Source organism: Rhinolophus sinicus, chromosome 3 (genome assembly GCF_057876585.1).
Source record: "Rhinolophus sinicus isolate RSI-liver-muscle chromosome 3, RSI-T2T, whole genome shotgun sequence".
In the NCBI taxonomy this organism is placed as follows: Eukaryota; Metazoa; Chordata; class Mammalia; order Chiroptera; family Rhinolophidae; genus Rhinolophus; species Rhinolophus sinicus.
Genome location: NC_142503.1, coordinates 35,669,900 through 35,692,333, shown reverse-complemented (window position 1 = coordinate 35,692,333; position 22,434 = coordinate 35,669,900). Strand labels below are relative to the sequence as shown.

The following is a 22,434-nucleotide window of genomic DNA, read 5'->3' as shown; positions in this document are numbered from 1 at the left end:
GTTGTAAGAGTTCCTTGTATATTTTGGATATTAACCCTTTATCAGATATATCATTTGTGAATATCTTTACATTCAGTAGGTTGTCTTTTCATTTTGTTGCTGGTTTCTTTTGCTGTGCAGAAGCTTTTTAGTTTGATATAATCCCATTTGTTTATTTTTGCTTTTGTTACCCTTGCCTAAGGAGACATATCCAAAAAAATACTGCTAAGATCGATGTCAAAGAGTTTATGCCTATGTTTTCTTCTAGGAATTTTATGGTTTCAGGTCTTACATTTAAATCTTTAATCCATTTTCAGTTTATTTTTGTATATGGTGTAAGAGAGTGGTCTAGCTTCATTTTTTTTGCATGTATCTGTCCAGTTTTCCCACCACCATTTATTGAAGAGACTATCATTTCCCCAGTGAGTATTCTTTGCTCCCTTGTCAAATATTAGTTGACTGTATATGGAGGCTTTATTTCTGGGTTCTTGATTCTGTTCCATTGATCTATGTGTCTACTTTTTTGCCACTATGATACCATTTTGGTTACTATAGCTTCATAGTATAGTTTGAAATCAAAAAGTGGGATGCCTCCAGCTTTTTCTTTCTCGGAATTGTTTTGGCTATTAGGGGTCTTTTGTGTTCCGTACAAAGTTTAGGATTGTTTTTTCTACTTCTGTGAAAAACGTCACTTGGAATTTTGACAGAGATTGCATTGAATGTAAAAATGTCTTTGAGTAGTATGGACATTTTAACAATATTAATTCTTCTAGTCCATGAACACAAACTATCTTTCTATCTGTTTGTGTCTGCTTAAGTATTTTTCATCAAAGTTTGTTTTCATCGTACAAATCTTTCACCTCCTTAAATTTATTCCTAAGTATTCTTATTGTTTTTAATGCTGTTGTGAATGGGACTGTTTCATTTCTTTCTCAGTTATTTCATTATTAGTGTATAGAAATACAACTGATTTCTGTATGTTGATTTTGCTTCCTGCAACTTTATTGAGGTCAGTGATTAATTCTAACAGGTTTTTGGTCGTCTTTAGGAGTTTCTATACATAAGATCATATCGTCTGCAAAGACAGTTTTACTTCTTCCTTTCTGATTTGGATGCCTTTTATTTACTTTTTTTCTTGTCTAAGTGTTCTGGCTAGGACTTTCAGTACTATGTTGAGTAGGAGTGGTGTGAATGGCACCCTTCATTGTTCCTGATCTTAGAGGAAAAGCTTTCAACTATTCACTGTTAAGTATGATGTTAGCTGTGAGTTTGCCATACATGGCTTTTATTATGTTGAGGTATGTTCCCCCTCTACCCGAATTGTTGAGAGTTTTTGTCATGAAAGGATGTTATATTTTGTCACATGCTTTTCTGCATCTATTGAGATTTTTATCTTTCATTCTATTAATATCGTATATGACATTTATTGATTTTTTAAAAATTTTTATTGGGGGATATTGGGAAACTGTGTTTTTCCAGTACCTATCAGCTCCAAGTCAAGCCGTTGTTTTCACTCTAATTGTGGAGGGCACAGCTCACTGGCCCATGTGGGAATTGAACCGGCGACCTTGGTGTTATAAGCACTGTGCTCTAACCAACTGAGCCAACCGGCCGCCCAACATTTATTGATTTTCATATATTGAACCTTGTATCCCAGGAATAAATTCCACTTGATCATGGTGTATGATTCTTATAATATGCTGTTGAATTTAGTTCGTTAATATTTTGTTGAAATGTCTTCTATCTATAGTCATTAGATATATTGGCCCATAGTTTTTTTATAGTGTCCTTATGTGGCTTTGGTATCAGGGTAATACTGGCCTCAGAAAATGAGTTTGGGAGTGTTCCTTTCTCTTCAGTTTTTGGAAGAGTTTGAGAAGGATGAATATTAATTCTTCTTTAAATGTTTGATAGAATTTGCCAGTGAAACCATCTAGTTTTGGCCTTTTTTCTTTTTTGGGAGTTTTTTGATTATTGATTCAATCACCTTACTTGTTATTGGTCTGTTCAGATTTTCTTTCTTCATGATTCAGTTTTGGTGGGAACATCTTATTTGCTGTGATGCTAACATTACTCTTTCCTCATAATTTTTATTTATTTTTCAATTACAGTTGACATACAATATTACATTAGTTTCAGGTATACAACATAGTGATTAGACATTTACTTAACTTATTAAATGATCACTCTGATTAGTACCCATCTGATACCATATAGAGTTATTACAACATTATTGATTGTCTTCCCTATGCTTTACTTTACATCCCTGTGGCTGTTTTAATAACTGGTAATTTGTACTTTGTTGAAGTTCTGATTTCATCTCTTCTTCTCCTAAGGGCGTTGAGCATCCTTATAACCAGTGTTTTGAACTCTGTATCTGGTAGATTGCTGGTCTCCCTTTAGTCATTTTTCTGGAGTTTTGTCCTGTTCTTTCATTTGGTACATATTTGTCTTCTCATTTTGGTTGCCTCTCTATGTCTGTTTATACTTGTATTAGATAGGGCTGCTGTGTCTCCCAGTCTTGGCAGAGTAGTCTTATGTAGTAAGTGCCCTGTGGGGCCCAGTGACACAGTCTCCCTGGTCACCTGAGCTGGATGTTCCTCGTGTGCGGTGTGTGCCCTCCTGTAATACTTGGGCCTCAATTGCTGTTGGCACATCATTGGGTGGGCTTGTCCCTTAGGCTGCTGGCTGTGAGGGCCCGTTGTGACTGCAGGGGCTGACCCACGGGGCAGGAGCTGCTTTCGCGGGACTCTGGTGCCATCCAAGTCTGCCCTTCGGGTGTGTTGTGGGGTAGTTGGGTGGTGCTGTGACATGGTCTTAAGCTGGCCCCCTGGTGTGTTTGACTGGACTGTCTTGGGAGGGGCTCTGGTGCAGGTCAAGGTCAGCCGCGGCTTGTGACAGGCTTGGGGCAACCAGATGGGAGTTACAGTGCAAGTTGAGACCAGTTACTGTTTGTGCTGGGCCTGGGGCCGTGTAGCAAGAGCTACAAGGCATGCCAAGGCCAGCTGCTGCTTGTTTGGGGTTTGCAGATTTTTGAGAGTTTGGGAAAGTCCATACCATGAGCCAAGACAGGTTGCTTGCTGGAAGAGGTTCAGGCCAGGCGAGTGAATTGGATAGGGTTCAGTCTCAGGGAATCACCAGGGCAGTGTCAGCCAGGGTAATGGAGAGCACAGATGTGACGCCCACCTGCACCTGCCAGCTGCATGGGGTAGGGCTCAGCAAAGAACAGTGGCACCTGCCAGCACTTCCATCCTCGGAAGGCTGCCCCTCCCTGATCCCCTCCAGCCCTCGCCCTGAGGTTCATCAGTGCCGATCCTCCTCTTATGTCTCTGGCCCTTTTGGAGCTGCTGGCGCTGTGCTGGAGCCAGTGAGTGAGTTTGTGAGAGAGTTATGTGCTGGCCCTGTAAGAGCAGCCTGTCTACCAGTGCTTTGTCCCTCGGATACTCAATCCCCGTTTTCACAGCCAGATATTATGGAGATTCCCCCTCCTAGCACTGGTGCCCCGGGCTGGGAGCCCAGTGGGACTGGGACCCCTCACTCCTCAGGGGCACCTCCACAACAGAGATAACCCTTCTGCTTCTTAATCCCCACCCCATGGGTGTGGGAACTGCCTGTTCTGCGTGTCCACTCCTCCTAGCAGTCTTGACGTGGTTTCTTCTTTATATCTTTTCGTTATAGGACTTGTTCAACTAATCTTCAGGGGGTTCTCCATGACGGTTGTTCTAGAATTTGTTGTAATTTTGATATGATCGTAGGAGGAAGGAAGCAGTTTACTTTCTCCACTGTCTTGATCAGAAGTTGCCTGGACTCTCATTTTTATCTGAATACTGCAGGTGTCTTCTGACCTACTCTGCCTCTTGTCCTACCCCATTTGATTCTTTCTTCAAGATGCTGCTACGGTGATTTTTTATGACAAATATGATCATGCCACTTGCTGTGAGCGATTTTTCAATATTGCACCACACCTCGTTTCTCCTCCTCACTGTTTCTCCTAGTTCCAGCCCTCATCCTCTGTATGTGTAGTAGCTGAGAAATTTCATTAAGCAAATTGACTTTCAAGGAAAATAGCACTCGTTATCTCTTAATAGGAATTTCAGCAGTGCGTGAAAAAAACCTTTGGATCATGAAGGCTTTGTCTCAGTAGCTTAGCCATTTTCTCTCTACAGGTCTGGCAAGGCTATGAACTGAAGGCCACGAGGCGTGGGCCCCAGGGACAGCAGCTTCACTACAAAGTGATGAGACTGTCTTTAAGTGGTGGATGGAGTTCTTTAGTCACAGATCCTGCAGGCAGAGTGTCTATTGTAAAATAAAACTTAAAGGTTAACTACCACTGTGGTGGCATATTTGAATGCTACGTATGCATAGTGTGCTACATGACAATTAGGCTTTAGTGGTAAGCATTTTACATTAGTGCATTTGGACATTGATTTTTCTCTTCAGAGGTTAGTTCTCTGGTATCTACAACCAGCATCTCTACTTTACCCTCCTCTCTTATATCTTAGAAGAAAAAAGTCCAGAATCCAGGTTCCCAAAGCTGAGACTCCCAATTTCTTTTGTTTTATAAGCCTGGACTCCGGTCAGAGCTCAAAATGCAGCCAGCCACAGGCCTCATCTAGTGTGTTTTCACCTGTAACAAAAATTTGTTTCCAATGTTTAATGGCACGTAAAATTTAGATTTTCAACTTCTTTTGAAAATTTAGAGGCTTTGGCAACATTGGACTTTTTTTTTCTTCATTCCAGCATGGCAGCCATGGCTCCCCTTAGACATGAATTTGGCATGAACTCTCAGGTCAGCCGCAAGCCCTACAAGGAATTGTAGCTCCACAGGCATTTCAGTCTGTGACCTTTGGGTCACTCATTGATTCATACAAACATATATTGTGCATCCAGTGTGCCTGGCACTGTTCTAGGCCATTTACATAGGTTCCCTCACTTCTTACAACTGTTCCTTTCATTTTATAGATGGATAAATGGAGGTTCAGCAAGTCAAACAGTTACACGCTGGCAAGTGGCAGAGCCAGATCTGACCCAGGTTGTCTCAGGCTCTGTGGCCACCAAGTCCATCATCTTACCTACTTTAAAAGGCCCATCCTTTCCTCCCTTATGTCAGTTCAACCAGTGATTTTTGCTTACAGCATAAATTAAACAACAAACCCCAAAACTGTCATGCCATAAAAGATGGTACTTTGCGTAAATTTCTGTTAGTCGTTATTTTCCCCAATAATGGCAGTATTGCATGCATTTTGTTTTATAATAGGTGAATTACTGCATCAGTTCACAAATGCATTCACTGGCATTTCCATGAGCATGATACCCCAACATTTTTCTAGATTCTATCTAACCTGCAGAGTTGGTCATTTAATAAAGTTATTAATATTATGTAAATAGACTCAAGGAACAATAGTTTATTTTATTCCTCTCAAAAAGCTTTTCTCAAAGTTAATATTTCCCTAAAATGACAAAAGTATACTTTAGCAAAAATATTGAGCCTATTTAAAAACTGTATGTTTTAAATCAAATTATACAGAAACTTTAAAACAAATGTAGAGACAGAAAATGGCTTCTGAACTCAGTTATTCAGTGACATTTTTTATTTTGCAGGGTTGGATCATCTAGTTTCAGGTTGGGTTTGATCATGTGAGAAACAACTACTGAGCAGAAATACGAAGGATGAAAGTGGAAAACACAACCACAAGGTACGATCTAAGACTAAAACTATGGGCAGGCCCAGTGAGTTCTCTGGTACAGCTAGAATTACAGCTTGATTGCAATTACATGTCCTCATGTATGAAATGGAGTATAGTCACTGTTCCAAAGTATGCCTGACAAATGGTAGCTGGTGAATAAATCCTCCTTCCCAATAGTTTAATGTAAGAGGACAGATTTTTTTAAATACCATATTATATAAAAAGAGTTATGTGAATAAAATCAATTATGTTTAACCTATGCCGTCTGGGAGGAGTGGTAGCATTTACATGAAAGTATGTAACATAGAAGGTCAAAGAAGAACTAAGGAATGGTTCTAGATTGAATGAGACTGAAGAAATGTGACAACTGAGGGCAACACATCTCTAGGTTTGGATCCTTTTGTTATAAAAGTCATACCTGGGTAGCTGGCAAAACCTGAGTGAGGCCTTTGCTGAAGGGTATTTGAGAATTCTTTGTGGTATTCTTACAACTTTTTTGTAAGAATGAAATTATTTCAAAAAAGTAAAAGTAACAACCTTTGTTCAAAAACTTTTATTTGCTATAAAGACAAAACACCAAAATAGGTACAAATACTATAAAATTGGTTCAATGGGGTAAAAATTTTAATTAAAATATCTTGATATATTTAAAATAACAAAGGATACACTTAAGCCAAATTTTCTTACCCAGAGATTTTTTTTTTTGTAACATTTGCTTACACAGTAAGGTGCTAAGAGAAGTTAGCCCTTAAGCCCTGGAAGTCTTAGGAATCATAGTCACACAGCAAATATAATTTCATTGTGAAAGTGAACTTTGGTAGAAGAAAAATCTATAGGACACCTGAGGTAGTAGAAACTGGAATAAACAGCAGTAGACGTTATTTACAACTTGAGTACCAAATAACATTAAGAACACAAAAATAATTACACAATACAATTTTCAGTCCAGCTTTGATCCAAAGAAAATAAGAATATTACATCACATTTGCATTAAAAACAAAACAAAAAAACAAAACACCACAATTACCAGCAAGCTGAGGGAACTGCAAACAAACTCAAACAATGGATTTTGACATCTAGAGGCTGTCTGAGTTTGAAATGTGGTGGGCATGGTGATCTACAAAGTAATACTGATTAGCTGAGGTTCCTCAGTTTATACAGTTTACATTACTGTCAGACAGTTTTGATCTGACCAATGATCTTCCAGTACATAAAATGGCAAGAGTGCATCCTTTAAAGCTTGCACATGACAGACTTGGAAACAATCTTACTAGAACTGTGAAAATTCTAAGTAGTCAAAAAAGAGAGAGAAAATAAAAAAAGTCAAGTACAACACATTTAGAGCTACCAAACTTCACATTTCGGTACTATTTTTAACTCTTCAAATATTGCCAATCTTCCAAAACAAAGGAATGTAAAATTTCACTAAGAAACACATTCACATTAAAAAAAAAACCAAAAAATAAAAACTGCCTTTTAAAAATTGTATGTAATATATCCCTGTAAACTTACCTTGTAACTTATTTTACTTCCAATTTGTGTTGTACATTAAAATGTACTCTATATATAGCTTATTTATTTTCTCCTGAGTCTTTGAGAATAACCAATTCTATTTCATTCTGCAACAATTCAACTGGCTTCTGAAGAGTTAAAACAACATCTCAAAAAGTTGTATTAAATACTTAATCAGTACTTGATTTAAAAGACTCACAAAAAAGGGATAAAAGAGCTGCCATGTTCCTTCAGGATTCCATGCATCGGAATTCAACTTAGGTGAAACCATTAATTAGATAAGTGTGCAAACTCCAATGAATTAGTATGTAAATGAAATTCAATTTCACTTTTCTTCCTGAATACATTTTCCACGTTCAAATCAAATGTGTATTGTTTAAAAACACTATTACTCATTGGTAGTTGAGTAATTAATTTTTATCTATCAGCCAGGCCTACTGTAAAAAGATGATGCATAGTAGAAGGAAAATAGCAGTCACATGTTATCAGTGATGATGAATGATGGATTGTTACATACAGAGTAAGACTTAAATGGTGTGAAGTTTCCTACAAAAGAAACCAATACATTTTGAAAATTCAAATAAATTTCAAGGTAATCTTGATCTTGGTTGTGAGCTGCATCACAGAGAATAGTTGAGTTTCACTTAATTGATATTCAACCTGCACAAGACGAGCAGTGACTGACTCAATGAAGGTAGTATTAAATTCCAATTTTAAAAACAAACAAAATTCTGTATTTAAAAAAACTCTTGCAATAGCAAGATATTTAATAAGATCTAGTTCACACCTAGTTCTATTTTTTTTCTGGTTTGAAACGATCACCTTTCCCTGAATATTAAACAAAAATGAAGGTGAAATGAAAATATAGAACCATGATTTCCAAAAACGAAATGAATGGGCCAACAGTAAAATGCACAATGAACCACAATTGCCCAGGCATTTAAAAAAATAAAGGTCAACTGTGGGTCATAAAAAAGTTATCAACTTTAAAAAATATATTTATTTACTGCTATTCGTAGCACATTCTGACCTAAAAGAGGCAGATACTGATTTTTATAGCCAGTGACAAAAAAAAAAAACAACACCCAAAAAAACGGAATTGCTGAACCCTCTGCTTGTGATCAAGATGTGAAATGGAATAATAGAAACATTAAAATAGATCCTGAGCCCCTCAGCTGCTAATATTGCTGAAAAAGTGCTCCAAAAATAATAAAATTATGCTTCTGTTAATTAGTCATGCAAACTTCATTGCTTTCCTGTTCACCTAGGGCCAGTTCTTTGAAAGGCACGGTTTACAGTTTCTGCACAAACTGTGGACTTTTGCATACTAAGCTTAGGTACAGATCATGATTTGTCAATCACATACTTAGGTAAGGGTTCCCCACTGGTCTCGTTCATAGCTGCTCAGTGGCATGAAGGCCAGCAGATTATCAACGTGGTTCTCCACAAAAGTTTTTTCTCTTATTGAGCATCCTGTCTCCATTACAGTTTATTTTTATAATTGGCTACCATGTAGTACGGAAGACTGGATGCTTCAGTAGCTCTCTCGATGGAGGTCTGTCCTGAGGTTGAAGTTCTAAACAACGAAGAGCCACATCTCGTAAACCGGGAGACAAATGTGAAGGGATCGATGGAGCAGTAGTTGCACTGGCAATCTGCAGGAGAGACAGACATCAGAGAGCTGAAGCTTCCCACAAGAGGAACTTGGGATCCAGAAATACCTGTGCATATATTTCATAACCTCTATATATGCATCTTGTACACAGAGGACTTGAAGCAGAAGTGAGTGGACTTTTTGTTAAAAGGATTCTATGGAAAAACACCCACTGGATGGGAGGTTTCTTCTAAGAATCGTTCAAATTTTAGTATTTTAGTAATTGATCAAATACATCCTGACCATCCGAGCCACTTCACACAGAGGTAACTGTGCTAAGTGCTTTACTCAGGCCCAGAGCTAATTTCATCTTCATAATAATCCCATCATTTATTACATGTATTTTATAAACAAGAAAGCAGAGGGTAGACAGAAGTAATTTTCCTAGTCACATGGCTATTAAAGGATGGAGCCAGGGTTTGGAACCAGGTCTGTAAGCCCAAAGCCCAAGCTTTTAACTAGCACATGTCTGACTCAAAAGTTGAAAATCTCAGTCATTGCACTATTCTCTGATGGAAATGAAAAGAACAGATTTGAGAGTTGTCAGAAAGGTTGAACAGACAGGATTTGTCAACCCACTTGGATATGAATTTTTTAAACATAGAAAATAGTAAATTACAGTTTAAAAATTTTGTTGATCATATATAATACATGAAGAGCTTTAAGTATTTAAATTTGAAAGTATATGTATATATGTACATATTTCACCCAGGAGCAATGATCTATATTTGCTAATTCAGTGTTCACAGCGACTTTACAGAATATAAAGAATGAGAACTGACTGTATGTGCTGCAGTATCCACCACACCATATAGTTTCCTGGAGATGGATACATATATACTTATTTCAAGGAAGATATGCATTCATGTTGGTTAAGGAGAACCAATGAAAATTTGCCTCCTACCAATTTAGCAGAAATAAATTTTTATCTCATAATTACCTTAAATATCAAAGCAAGATGATTGGAGTGTTTTTCTGCATTCCAAGGTGGTTTAGCACAAGCCATTTCTATAATAGCACAGCCGACACTCCATACATCACAGCTCCTACCATACTGCTGACCTCGTAGTACCTGAAATAAAGCAGAGACTTAATCTGGAAATCTGACTCATTAAAAAAGAGAAAGTCATTTTGTAACTATGGGTTCTAGGTTTTTACTTCAGAGCAAAACAAAGGTACAAACAGCAATTCTGTGGACTACTAGCTGTCTCATTTGTTTCAGTAATAAGCTTAATCTCCTAGGTGGCACAAAAATATTTTGGAGAATGATGAGATTCTAAAGAAGAGTCAGATGAAATCATAGAATTTCAAAGCAGCCCACTGAGCTTAGTAAACTATGGGGCAAGAGGACAACCAACAATTACAACGCATGCACATGAAGGTTTTACTACAAAACTATAAATTAGTTAATAATTCTTAAGTAGAAATAGCCTGTAAGCAACTCTATTAAAACCCATCTTTTACAATTTTATTAATACAAAGATGGAAAAGAAGGAATTAAGGGTCTGAAATCAAAGATATCATTAAAACCTATTTTTAGGGCCAGGGACTTCTAATTGGTTAAGCACATACTGGATAACACTGCAAAATAATTTGGTCACACAGAACTCCAAAATATTTTCTTTCATCGTACTCAAAGCTGCTTCTCACCTCAGGTGCCATAAATGCAATTGTCCCCAATAACTGTCCCTGAAACTCTCCCGCACCAGTTCCTTTTGATGCCAATCTGGCTGCAGCTCCGAAATCTGCAATTCTCAGTCTCTGACCTGTGCTGTCAATTAGCAAATTGGCACCTGTCAACAAAAACAGCAAATGACCTCATATGTTACAAATAAATGACAGATTAAAAACAGTAAATAAATAACTACTAATGACATAGGATAACAAATGATAAAAGAAAGAAGTGGACCACATGTCAGAGGTTCAGACAAAGCTACTCTCCCTCCCAATTTATTTCATTATTGCTAAAAGCACACAGGTCTCTACAGTGTAAACTAAATAAAATTGAAAGCCTCAGAGAGAAAATCTGACAAAGTATCAAGGCATAAGGACATAAAGGCAGAGATTTAGTGAAACTTTAAGTGCTGAAAATCTTTATAATGATTCCCAACAAAAATCTTTCTTCAAAGTTCATATTTTAGTGTGGTTTACATTTTAAGACAAAGTTCTGCTGAAACACACTGACCTAGAGGAATTCAAACTACTGTAATTTCATAATTATAGCTTAATATAAAATACTACTTATATACACTATGTCAAATACTAGCTGAAGACAAAGTTGCACTTAACTGAACTGCAAAAGATTTTTCTTAAAAGGAGTTTATGATATCCCAATTAATCTAAATAAAATCGGGAACAGGAACTTTTGAGGAGACAGTGCAGTATGAGACCAACACAGGGAACTGGAGACCTGGATTCTACACTTATTTTGCCATCAACTGGTAGTAAGCAGGACTGTGGAAAAGTCTCAGCCCCTCTGAGGAAGTCAGATGATGTGACCCAGAAGGTTCCTTCACTTCTAATAATTCTAGCGATTTGAGTTACTCAGGAGGAACAATTCCATAACTGATTTCAAGTTAGAAACTATCAACAAAGGTCCAAGTTTTAAAATTACATTTGTTTTGTACTTATTGCTAGTAAATAATAATTAACAGAATTCCTACCTTTGACATCTCTGTGAATGATCTGGTTTTCGTGGAGGTACGAAAGTCCACGAAGTAATTGTTCAGTATAGTTAACAACTACTGATTCCTTGAAGGCTCCATATTTACTGAGCAAATGAGCTACAGATCCCCCTAAGGGACAAACAGTAATAATTATCATAAACTTAAGTCAGAATTAAAATTATTTATTACTCTTTGGTCATTTATATAAGGTTGCACTGTTAGGAGCTCACATTCACATTTGAAATATTCAATTTATACTCGCATCAGAAGTGAAACGGATTTAAAAACCAACACATTTCAATAATCAAAACCTATCAATTAGGGAGACATTTTCATGCTCATGAACTAGTTTTCTGGAAGGTCAGTATTTCAGAAAGCTTTGAAAGTTAACAATTTTGTATGGAACTATTTCTGAAATGTACAATTCACCTCTGTCTTTTTGACGAAGGGATACAAAATGCCTTTCTTACTGACTTAAGTAAACAGTGCTAACATGTTATTTAGCAGAAGGTAAAGAGAACGGGAGAAGCCAGAAGACCCAGAGTTAGGTTCATATCCCATTTACTAGCTCTGACCTAGGACAAGTCACAAACTCAATGAGCCTCATTTAAAAGTGTTTATACTTATCAACTTAAATATGACAATCAATCCAGCTACAACTAACATCAGAGAATGTACTAAAGAACTGATCTGTAGAAGTAGAGGTCAGGATGGTGGAGTAGGTAGATCCAGAACTCACCTCCTCCCATGGGCACACCAGAACTGCAACTTAATATAGAGCAACCATTACTGTGAATGACCTTAAGACTAGCTAAATCTGATTCCTACACCCAAGGATATAAAGAAGATGACACATCGTAATGTAGAGGGGCAGAGACATGGTCTGGTTAGGACCCACACCCCCAATGTGGTGATTCACAAGTGGGAGGGATATCACAGTCATGAAGGTTGCCCTGAGGGGAACTGCACCAGGAGGATGAGCCCCCATATTATGGGAAACAGCCAGTTAACCTGAGGGTAAACCCCGTTCTTTGGCATGCCTGCAGCAATCATGGCCCAACTACAACAGGAGGGCACATTCGATTTACACAGGGGACACCCCTGCAGTACCTGGCTCTGGTGTCTAAGGGGGATTCTGCCACTGGGCCCCACAAGAGACCTTCTACATAAGACCACTCTTACAAGACTGGGAGATGTAGCTGATCTACCTAATACATAGAACCAAACAGAGGGAGATAGGCAAAATGAGGAGACAGAGGAATAGCTTCCAAATGAAAGAACAAAACCCAGAAAGAGAACTAAATGAAACAGATAAGCATTGTACCAGATAAAGGAGTTCAAAGCAATTGTTATAAAGATGCTCAATGAACTTGGGAAAAGAAATGGATGAACCAATCAGAACTAAGGAATACAATAACTGAAATGAAAAATATGCTAAAGGGAATCAACAGCAGATTAGATGAATCAGTAATCTGGAATACAAGGTAATGTAAATCACCCAACCAGAACAGCAAAAGGAAAAAAAAAATTTTTTTAATGAGGATAGTTTAAGGGACCTCTGGGACAACATCAAGCATACTGACAGGCATTCCAAAAGGAGAAGAGAAAGGGACAGAAAATCTATTTGAAGAAATAATGACTGACAACTTCCCTATCCTGATGAAGGAAACAGACATCTAAGTCCATGAAGTACAGGAAATACTAAGCAAGATGAACCCAAAGAGGCCCACACCAAGACATACCATAATTAAAATGCCAAAAGTTAAAGAAAAAGAGTGAATCTTAAAAGCAGAAAGAGAAAAACAGCTAGTTATGAATAAGGGAGCTCTCATCATGCTATTAGCTGATTTTTTTAGCAGAAACTTGGGAAGCCAGAGGGAATGGCACAATATATTAAAAGTGATGAAAAGGAAAAGGCTATACCTAAGAATACCCAGCAAGGTTATCATTCAGAATTGAAGGAGAGACATCAAGTTTCTCAAAACAAGCAAAAGCTAAAGAAGTTCACCACCTGAAAGGACTTCTTCAAGCAGAAAAGAAAAAGCCAAAACTGAAAATAAGAAAATATAGGAAACAAAAAAGCTTACTGGTGAAGGCAAATGTTTAATAAAGTAGTGGATCACCAATTACAAGGCTAGAATGAAGTTTAAAAGACAAAAGTAGTAAAATCATAGATATCTACAATAATTAAGATACACACACACGGAGACGTCATCAAAATGGCGGCTGAGGTGAGCCTCTGTAAAGCTCCCCTGGAATTTACAACTAATCGAACAACAATAACCACAAAGGACTCCCTGCACAGCAGACAAGCAAGATGAAGAGGCCCACCACTGAATTCACCTAAAGGTGGGCGAATCGCGCGAGCGGGTGAGGAGGGAAGGGAGAAGTGTGGAGATGGAGCCGCGTAGGCTCAGGACACAGACCTAGCTCAGTGCTCCGAGCTCGCTGCTTCCCGGAACTACCGCAGCTGCGGGACAGGGAAGAACTCGGACTGCTGGGGCTCCGCTTATGGCCCACAGGGCTGAGGGGGCAGCATATAACACGGCTGAACCCAACACTCACGGCAGAGACCTCGGAGAAAAGACTGATGAGGGAAGAAGGCTGAAAACGGTGGTTTAAGCCCTCACTGCCGAGCAGAGAACGGAAGCCTTAGGCACTGAGACTAGCCGCCCCCTCTCTACCTTCCCAGAGCTCGGCCCGCCCCCACCTGCCCGGTGCTAGAAGCGGAACAGTAGCAGTGTCAGATCAAAAGAACAGAATATTTGCTGTTCTGAGAACTGTGGACCGCAGACACAGATTCGCAGCCCAACTAGTTCCGGCAAAGGGGAGGGAGCTGTGGAAGCAGGACCGGCTGTGGTGGTGGTCGCCGCCATTGCTCTGGGCCACTTCTCACAAGTCACCCCACCCTGGCCCCACCTATCTGGGTGGATCCCTGCAGGAGTAAACAAAACTGCTGAAACATACGGGCTCTGAATCTGGTGCAGGGAGAGCTTTGGAACTTCAAAAGCTCTCCGCATACCCACACAAACACTGTGCCCTGTGACCCAGGAGAAATATTAACAGAGTTCGAGAAGCCCGTCTCCCAGGGAATCCTCCCATTCTGTGAGAAGCTGGAATAGTGCAGAGAAAACATAGCACTACCGTGTGAGAGAGGGAAAAAGGCTGCAGTCGAAGAGAAAATAAAACATTCTACCAACAAGTACTGGAAAACAAAAGAAAGACCTCTTCCTATCAACCTGTTGCAGAAGCCACTCCTGTAGATATCTAGGAAGAGAAATAATAAATCAGTAATTGCCATGAATAACCAAGGCAACAAGACAGCTCAGAAAGAAAGTGAAAAGTCTCCAGAAAAGGAACTTAAAGACATGGAAATATGTGACTTAAATGACAGAGAATTCAAGATTGCAGTTCTGAAAAAACTCAACGAGACGCAAGAAAACACAGAAAGGCAGTTTAATGAACTCAGAAACACAATCAAAGAACAACATATGCATTTTACGAAAGAAATGGAAATTTTAAAAAAGAACCAAATACAATTTCTGGAGATTAAGAACTCAATAGAAGAAATTAAGAATGAAATAACCAGCTTAGGTAGTAGAGTTGACCAGATGGAGGAAGGAATCAGTGACATCCAAGATAGAAACCTGGAAATTACACAGATGGAAGAAAGAGACTTGAGACTTAAAAGAAATGAAAGAACTCTACAAGAACTTTCTGACTCCATCAGAAAGAGCAATGTAAGAATAATGGGCATACCAGAAGGAGAAGAAAGAGAGAAGGGAACAGAGAATACATTCAAACAAATTGTTGATGAGAACTTCCCAAACTTGTGGACAGAACTGGATCCTCGAATCCAAGAAGCAAATAGAACACCTAATTACCTCAATCCCAACAGGCCTTCTCCAAGGCACACTGTATTGAAGCTGTCTAAAATCAACGACAAAGAAAGAATCCTCAAGGTAGCCAGGGAAAAGAAGACGGTAACCTACAAAGGACAGCCCATTAGATTATCATCAGACTTTTCAGCAGAAACTCTACAAGCCAGGAGGGAATGGAACCAAATATTCAAACTATTAAAAGAGAGAAATTATGAGGCAAGAATAATATATCCAGCAAAGATATCCTTTAGATATAAAGGAGGAATAAAGACCTTTCCAGACATACAGAAGCTGAGGGAATTTTCTAATACATGACCTGCACTATAAGAAATACTAAAGGAGGCTATTTGACCACCATCAACAGGGACAATTTGTGGCAACTGAAACATAAAAAGGGAGAGAGTAAAGGCCTGAACCGGAATATGGGAATGGAGAAAGTAAGCATGCTGAAGAAAATGGAATACTCTAAATTAATCAAACTTTCTTTTACATAAACTTAAGGATAACCACTCAAAAAAAATCCAGAACTGAAATATATACTGAAATAAAAGAAGAAACAGAGGGAAATATCATAGAATACCACCACACAGAAATAATAGACAACAACAAAAAGGCAAAGAAACAATGGAGACACAGCCTTACCAGAAAACTAAAGATAGAATGACAGGAAATCCTCACATACCAACAATAATCACCCTAAATGTAAATGGACTGAACTCACCAATAAAAAGGCAGAGTAGCAGATTGGATCAAAAAACTAAACCCAACCATATGCTGTCTCCAAGAGACACATCTCAGCTACAAGGACAAGCATAGACTCAAAGTGAAAGGGTGGAAATTGACACTCCAAGCAAATGGTACCCAGAGAAAATCAGGTGTAGCCATAATGATATCAGATGAAACAGACTTCAGGGTGAAAAAGATAACAAGAGACAAAGATGGACATTTCATAATGGTGAAGGGGACTGTACAACAAGAAGACATAACAGTCAACAATATTTATTCCCTCAATCAGGGAGCACCGAAATATACCAAGCAACTACTAACAGAACTAAAGGGAGAAATTGACCAAAACACAGTGATACTAGGGGACTTAAATACATCACTGACAGCTATGGATAGATCATCCAAACAGAAAATAAATAATTAAATAGCAGCCCTAAATGACACATTAGATGAAATGGACATAACTGACATACATAGAGCACTTCATCCTAAGACATCAGACTATACATTCTTTTCTAGTGTACATGGAAAATTCTCAAGGACAGACCATATATTGGGACATAAAATCAGCCTCAGAAAATTTAAGAAGATTGAAATCATACCAGGCATATTCTCTGATCACAAAGCTTTGAAATTGGATATCAACTGCAGAAAGAAAGCAGGAAAAAACACAAATACATGGAGATTAAACAACATACTTTTAAAGAACGACTGGGTCAAAGAAGAAATTAGAGGAGAGATCAAAAGATACATAGAAACAAATGACAATGAAAATACATCCTACCAAAATTTTTGGGATGCAGCGAAAGCAGTTTTAAGAGGGAAATTTATATCATTACAGGCCTATCTCAAGAAACAAGAAAAATCCCAAATAAATAACCTCATGTTACACCTTCAAGAACTAGAAAAAGAAGAACAAGTGAAACCCAAGGTCAGCAGAAGAAAGGAAATAACAAAAATCAGAGCAGAACTAAATGAACTAGAGAACAAAAAGACAATAGAAAAAATTAAGGTGACAAAGAGCTGGTTCTTTGAAAAGATTAACAAAATTGACAAACCCTTGGCTAGACTCACTAAGATAAAAAGAGAGAAGACACTGATTAACAAAATCAGAAATGAAAAAGGGGAAGTTATCACGGACACCACAGAAATACAAAGGATCATCCAAGAATACTATGAAGGACTATATGCCACCAAATTCAATAACCTAGAAGAAATGGACAAGTTCTTAGAAACATATAGCCTGCCAAGGCTGAACCATGAAGAACTAGAAAATCTAAACAGACCGATCACCAGTAACGAAACTGAATCAGTCATCCAAAACCTTCCCAAAAGCAAAAGTCCGGGACCAGATGGCTTCACTAGTGAATTCTACCAAACCTTCAAAGAGGACCTAATACCAATCCTGCTCAAACTCTTCCAAAAAACTGAAGAGACAGTACTCCCTAACTCATTTTATGAGGCCAACGTTACCCTGATACCAAAACCTGGTAAGGACAACACAAAAAAAGAAAACTGCAGACCAATATCTCTGATGAATACAGATGCAAAAATCCTAAACAAAATTCTAGCAAATCGAATACAATGCATTAAAAAGATTATTCATCACGACCAAGTGGGGTTCATCCCTGGGGCACAAGGATGGTTCAACATCTGCAAATCCATCAATGTGATACATCACATAAACAAAATAAAGGACAAAAATCATATGAATATATCAATTGATGCAGAAAAAGCATTTGACAAGATACAACATCCATTTATGATTAAAACACTTACTAAATAGGTATAGAAGGAAAATACCTTCACATAATAAAGGCCATATATGACAAGCCCTCAGCTAATCTCATAATTAATGGTGAAAAACTGAAGCCCTTTGCTCTACGTTCAGGAACACGACAGGGCTGTCCCCTATCACCTCTGCTTTTCAACATAGTGTTGGAAGTCCTTGCCAGAGCAATCAGGCAAGAGAAAGAAATAAAAGGCATCCAAATTGGGAATGAAGAAGTTAAATTATCACTCTTTGCAGATGACATGATGCTATATATAGAAAACCCTAAAGACTCCACCAAAAAGCTATTAGAAACAATCAACGAATACAGTAAAGTTGCTGGCTACAAAATCAACGTACTAAAGTCCATTGCATTCCTGTATACTAACAACGAAATCTCAGAAAAAGAAATACAAAAAACAATTCCTTTTGCAATTGCAGCAAAAAGAATAAAATACCTAGGAATAAACTTAACCAAGGATGTGAAAGACCTATATGCTGAAAACTATCAGACATTTTTTAAAGAAATTGAAAGACATTCCATGCTCATGGATTGGAAGAATCAACATAGTTAAAATGGCCATATTACCCAAAGCAATATACAGATTCAATGCAATCTCCATCAAAATCCCAATGGCATTTTTTAAAGAAATAGAACAAAAAATCATCAGATTTGTTTGGAACCACAAAAGACCTCGAATAGCCAAAGCAATCTTAAGAAAAAAGAACAATAATGGAGGTATCACACTCCATGACTTTGGCTTGTACTACAGGGCTACAATAATCAAAACAGCATGGTATTGGCAGAAAAACAGACACATAGACCAATGGAATAGAATTGAGAACCCAGAAATGAAACCACATAAATATGGACAGGTAATTTTTGACAAAGAAGCTAGAAACATACAATGGAGGAAAGACAGCCTCTTCAATAAATGGTGCTGGGAGAACTGGATAGCCACGTGCAAAAGAATGAAACCGGACTGCTATCTGTCACCATGTACCAAAATTAATTCAAAATGGATCAAAGACTTAAGCATAAGACCAGACACAGTAAACTGCATAGAAGAAAACTTAGGTACTAAACTTATGGACCTTGGGTTCAAAGAGCATTTTATGAATTTGACTCCAAAGGCAATGGAAGTAAAAGCTAAAATAAACGAATGGGACTATATGAAACTTAAAAGCTTCTGCACAGCAAAAGAAACCATTGACAAAATAAAGAGGCAACCAACTGAATGGGAGAAGGTTTTTGCAAACAGTGCCTCCGATAAGGGGCTAATAACATGAAACTCAACAACAAAAAAACAAACAATCCAATTGGAAAATGGGCAGAGGACCTGAAGAAACATTTCTCCAAAGAGGACATACAAATGGCAAATAGACATATGAAAAAATGCTCAACATCACTAATCATCAGAGAAATGCAAATAAAAACCACAATGAGATATCACCTCACAGTAGTCAGAATGGCTATTATCAACAAGACAAATATTAACAAGTGTTGGAGAGACTGTGGAGAAAAAGGAACCCTCATACACTGTTGGTGGGAATGCAGACTGGTGCAGCTGTTATGGAAGGCAGTGTGGAGGTTCCTCGAAAAATTACGAATAGAATTACCTTATGACCCAGCAATCCCTCTCCTGGGTATCTACCCAAAAAATCTGAAAACATTTATATATAAAGACAAGTGTGCTCCAATGTTCATTGCAGCTTTGTTTACGGTGGCCAAGACATGGAAACAACCAAAATGTCCTTCAATAGATGAATGGATAAAGAAGTTGTGGTATATATACACAATGGAATACTATTCGGTGGTAAGAAAAGATGATATAGGAACATTTGTGACAACATGGATGGATCTTGAGAGTATAATGCTAAGTGAAACAAGTCAGACAGAAAAAGCAGAAAACCACATGATTTCACTGATATGTGGTATATAAACCAAAACCAAGAAAAGAACAAGACAAACAAATGAGAAACAAAAACTCATAGACACAGACAATAGTTTAGTGGTTACCAAGGGTAAGGGTGGAGGGGGGGGAGAGAGATGAGGGTAAAGGGGATCAAATATATGGTGATGGAAGGAGAACTGACTCTGGGTGGTGAACACACGATGGGATTTATAGATGATGTAATACAGAATTGTACACCTGAAATCTATGTAATTTTACTAACAATTGTCACCCCAATAAATTAAAAAAAATAAAAAGATATACCCACACACAGAGAAAACAAGGTGTCAACAACATAAAACATGGGGGAGAGGAGTAAATTCGTAGTGCTTTTCAAGTGCAATCGAACTTCAGTGACCAGCAAATTAAAATAAACTGCTATAAACAGTTTGATATACATGAAGCTTAAATCAATCACAGACCAAAACATATAATACACAGAAAAATAAAGGGAAAGGAATCCAAACATAACACTAAAGGAAATCATCACTATACAAGAGAACAAGAGAAAATACAAATCGGAGCAGGACTACAAAAACAAGCAGAAAACAAGAAAATGTTATGAAGTACATACCTATTAATAATTACTTTAAATTCAAATAAATGCTTCAATGAAAAGACACAGTGTGGCTCAATGGATTAAAAAAACAAGACCCATTTATATGCTGCCTACAACAGATTCACTTCAGATATAAAGACATACACAGAAAGTGAAGGGATGGAAAAAGATATTTCATGCAAGTGGAAATGAAAAGAAAGCTGGATTAACAATACTTGTATCAGACAAAATAGACTTTAAAACAAAGACTAATGAGATAAAGGACATTACACATAATTATAAAAGGATCAATCCAAGAAAAGGATAGAACACACCCAACATAGAAATACCTAAATACATAAAGGGAGAGATTGGCAGTAATACAACAGTAGTAGAAGACTTTAAAAACCCCCTTACATCAATGGATAGATCATCTCGACAAAAATTCAACAAGGAAACACTGGCCTTAGATGACATATTAGACCAGATGGATTTAATTGATATTTTTAAAAGCATTTCACTCAAAAGGCACAGAATATATACATTCTTTTTAAGTCCAGGATAGAATACATATTAGGCCACAAAACAAGTCTCAATAAATTTTAAGAAGACTGAAATCACTTCAAGCATCTTTTCTGACCACAACAGTATGAAATTAGATCATCAATTACAAGAAGAAAACTGAAAAAAACACGTGGAGGCCAAACAGTATGCTACTAAACAATCAATAGGTTAATGAAGAAATCAAAGAGGAAATAAAAAAATTCCTTGAGACATGATAAGAACAATCCCATTTAGAATCGCATCAAAAAGAATAAAATACTTAGGAATAACTTTAACCAAGAAGGTGAAAGACCTGTACTCGGAAAACTAAGACATTGAAGAAAGAAATCGAAGAGGACACATAAATGGAAAAATGTACCAACCATATTCATGGGTTGAAAGGATTAATATTGTTAAAATGTCCATACTACCCAAAACAATATACAGACCGAATGAAATTCCTATCAAAATTCCAATGGCATTCTCAGAATTAGAAAAAAGTAATACTAAAATGTATGGAACCACAAAAGACTCTGAATAGCCAAAGCAACCTTGAGAAAGATACTATAAAGCTATTAATAATCAGAACAGTATGGTATTGGCATAAAAACAGACATATATATCAATGGAACAGACTAGAAAGTCCAGAAATTAACCCTCACTTCTATGATCAATTACCACAAAGGTGGCAGGAATACACATTGGGGAAAAGAGAGTCTCTTCAATAAAAATGGTGTTAGGAAAACTGGACAGATATATGCAAAACATGAAGCTGACCACTCTCTTACACCATATACAAAAGAGACTCAAAATAGATTAAATATATAAATGTAAGACCTGAAACCGTAAGACTCCCAGAAGAAAATGTAGGCATAAACTCTTTGACATCAGTCTTAGCAATATCTTTTTGGAAATGTCTCCTCAGGAAAGGGTAACAAAAGCAAAAATAAATGGTACTACATCATATAAAAGCTGTTGCTCAGTGAAGGAAACCATCAACAAAATGAAAAGACTACTGAATGTGAGAAGATATTCACAAATGATATATCTGATAAGAGGTTCATATCCAAAATATATAGGAACTGTTACAACATATAAAAAAAATCTAACAATCCTATTAAAAAATGGGCAGAAAATGAAAACACTAATTTGAAAAGATACAGGCACAAATGCTGCATTGCAGCATTATTTACAATAGTCAAGATATGGAAGCAACCTAGGTGTCCAACGACAAATGAATGGATAGATGTGTGTGTGTATATATATATAAGCACATAAACACACACACCAAACCACACACACCCCTATAATGGACTATTACTCAGCCATAAAAAGAATGAAATTTTACCACTTGCAACAATGTGGATGGACCCAGAGAGTATTATTCTAAGTGAAATAAGTCAGAGAAAGACAGCTACTGTATGATTTCACTTAACATGTAGAATCTAAAAAACACAAAACAAATGAACAACAACAACAAAAAACAGAAACAGACTCATAGGTACATAGAACTGATGGTTGC

The 22,434-nt window shown here is 37.5% G+C and overlaps 1 protein-coding gene and 1 long non-coding RNA gene across 3 annotated transcripts in view; one reads left to right on the top strand and one right to left on the bottom strand.

Annotated features, from left to right (window-relative positions):
• The window catches only part of LOC141570705 (uncharacterized), a 43,762-nt gene that overhangs the window by 13,073 nt on the left and 8,255 nt on the right, over positions 1-22,434 (top strand). The window contains exon 2 of the long non-coding RNA XR_012495136.2: positions 5,581-5,675. This is a non-coding gene — a long non-coding RNA (uncharacterized LOC141570705). The remainder of the gene's footprint in view (positions 1-5,580; positions 5,676-22,434) is intronic.
• Positions 6,205-22,434, bottom strand: part of MAP3K1 (mitogen-activated protein kinase kinase kinase 1) — an 81,734-nt gene continuing 65,504 nt past the window's right edge. For both annotated transcript variants that reach the window (XM_019743245.3, XM_019743253.3), the window contains exons 17-20: positions 11,496-11,627; positions 10,483-10,625; positions 9,773-9,904; positions 6,205-8,833 (exon numbers count right to left, since the gene is read on the bottom strand). In XM_019743245.3, the coding sequence (XP_019598804.3) occupies positions 8,684-8,833; positions 9,773-9,904; positions 10,483-10,625; positions 11,496-11,627 (557 nt within the window). In that variant the 3' untranslated portion in view covers positions 6,205-8,683. The remainder of the gene's footprint in view (positions 8,834-9,772; positions 9,905-10,482; positions 10,626-11,495; positions 11,628-22,434) is intronic.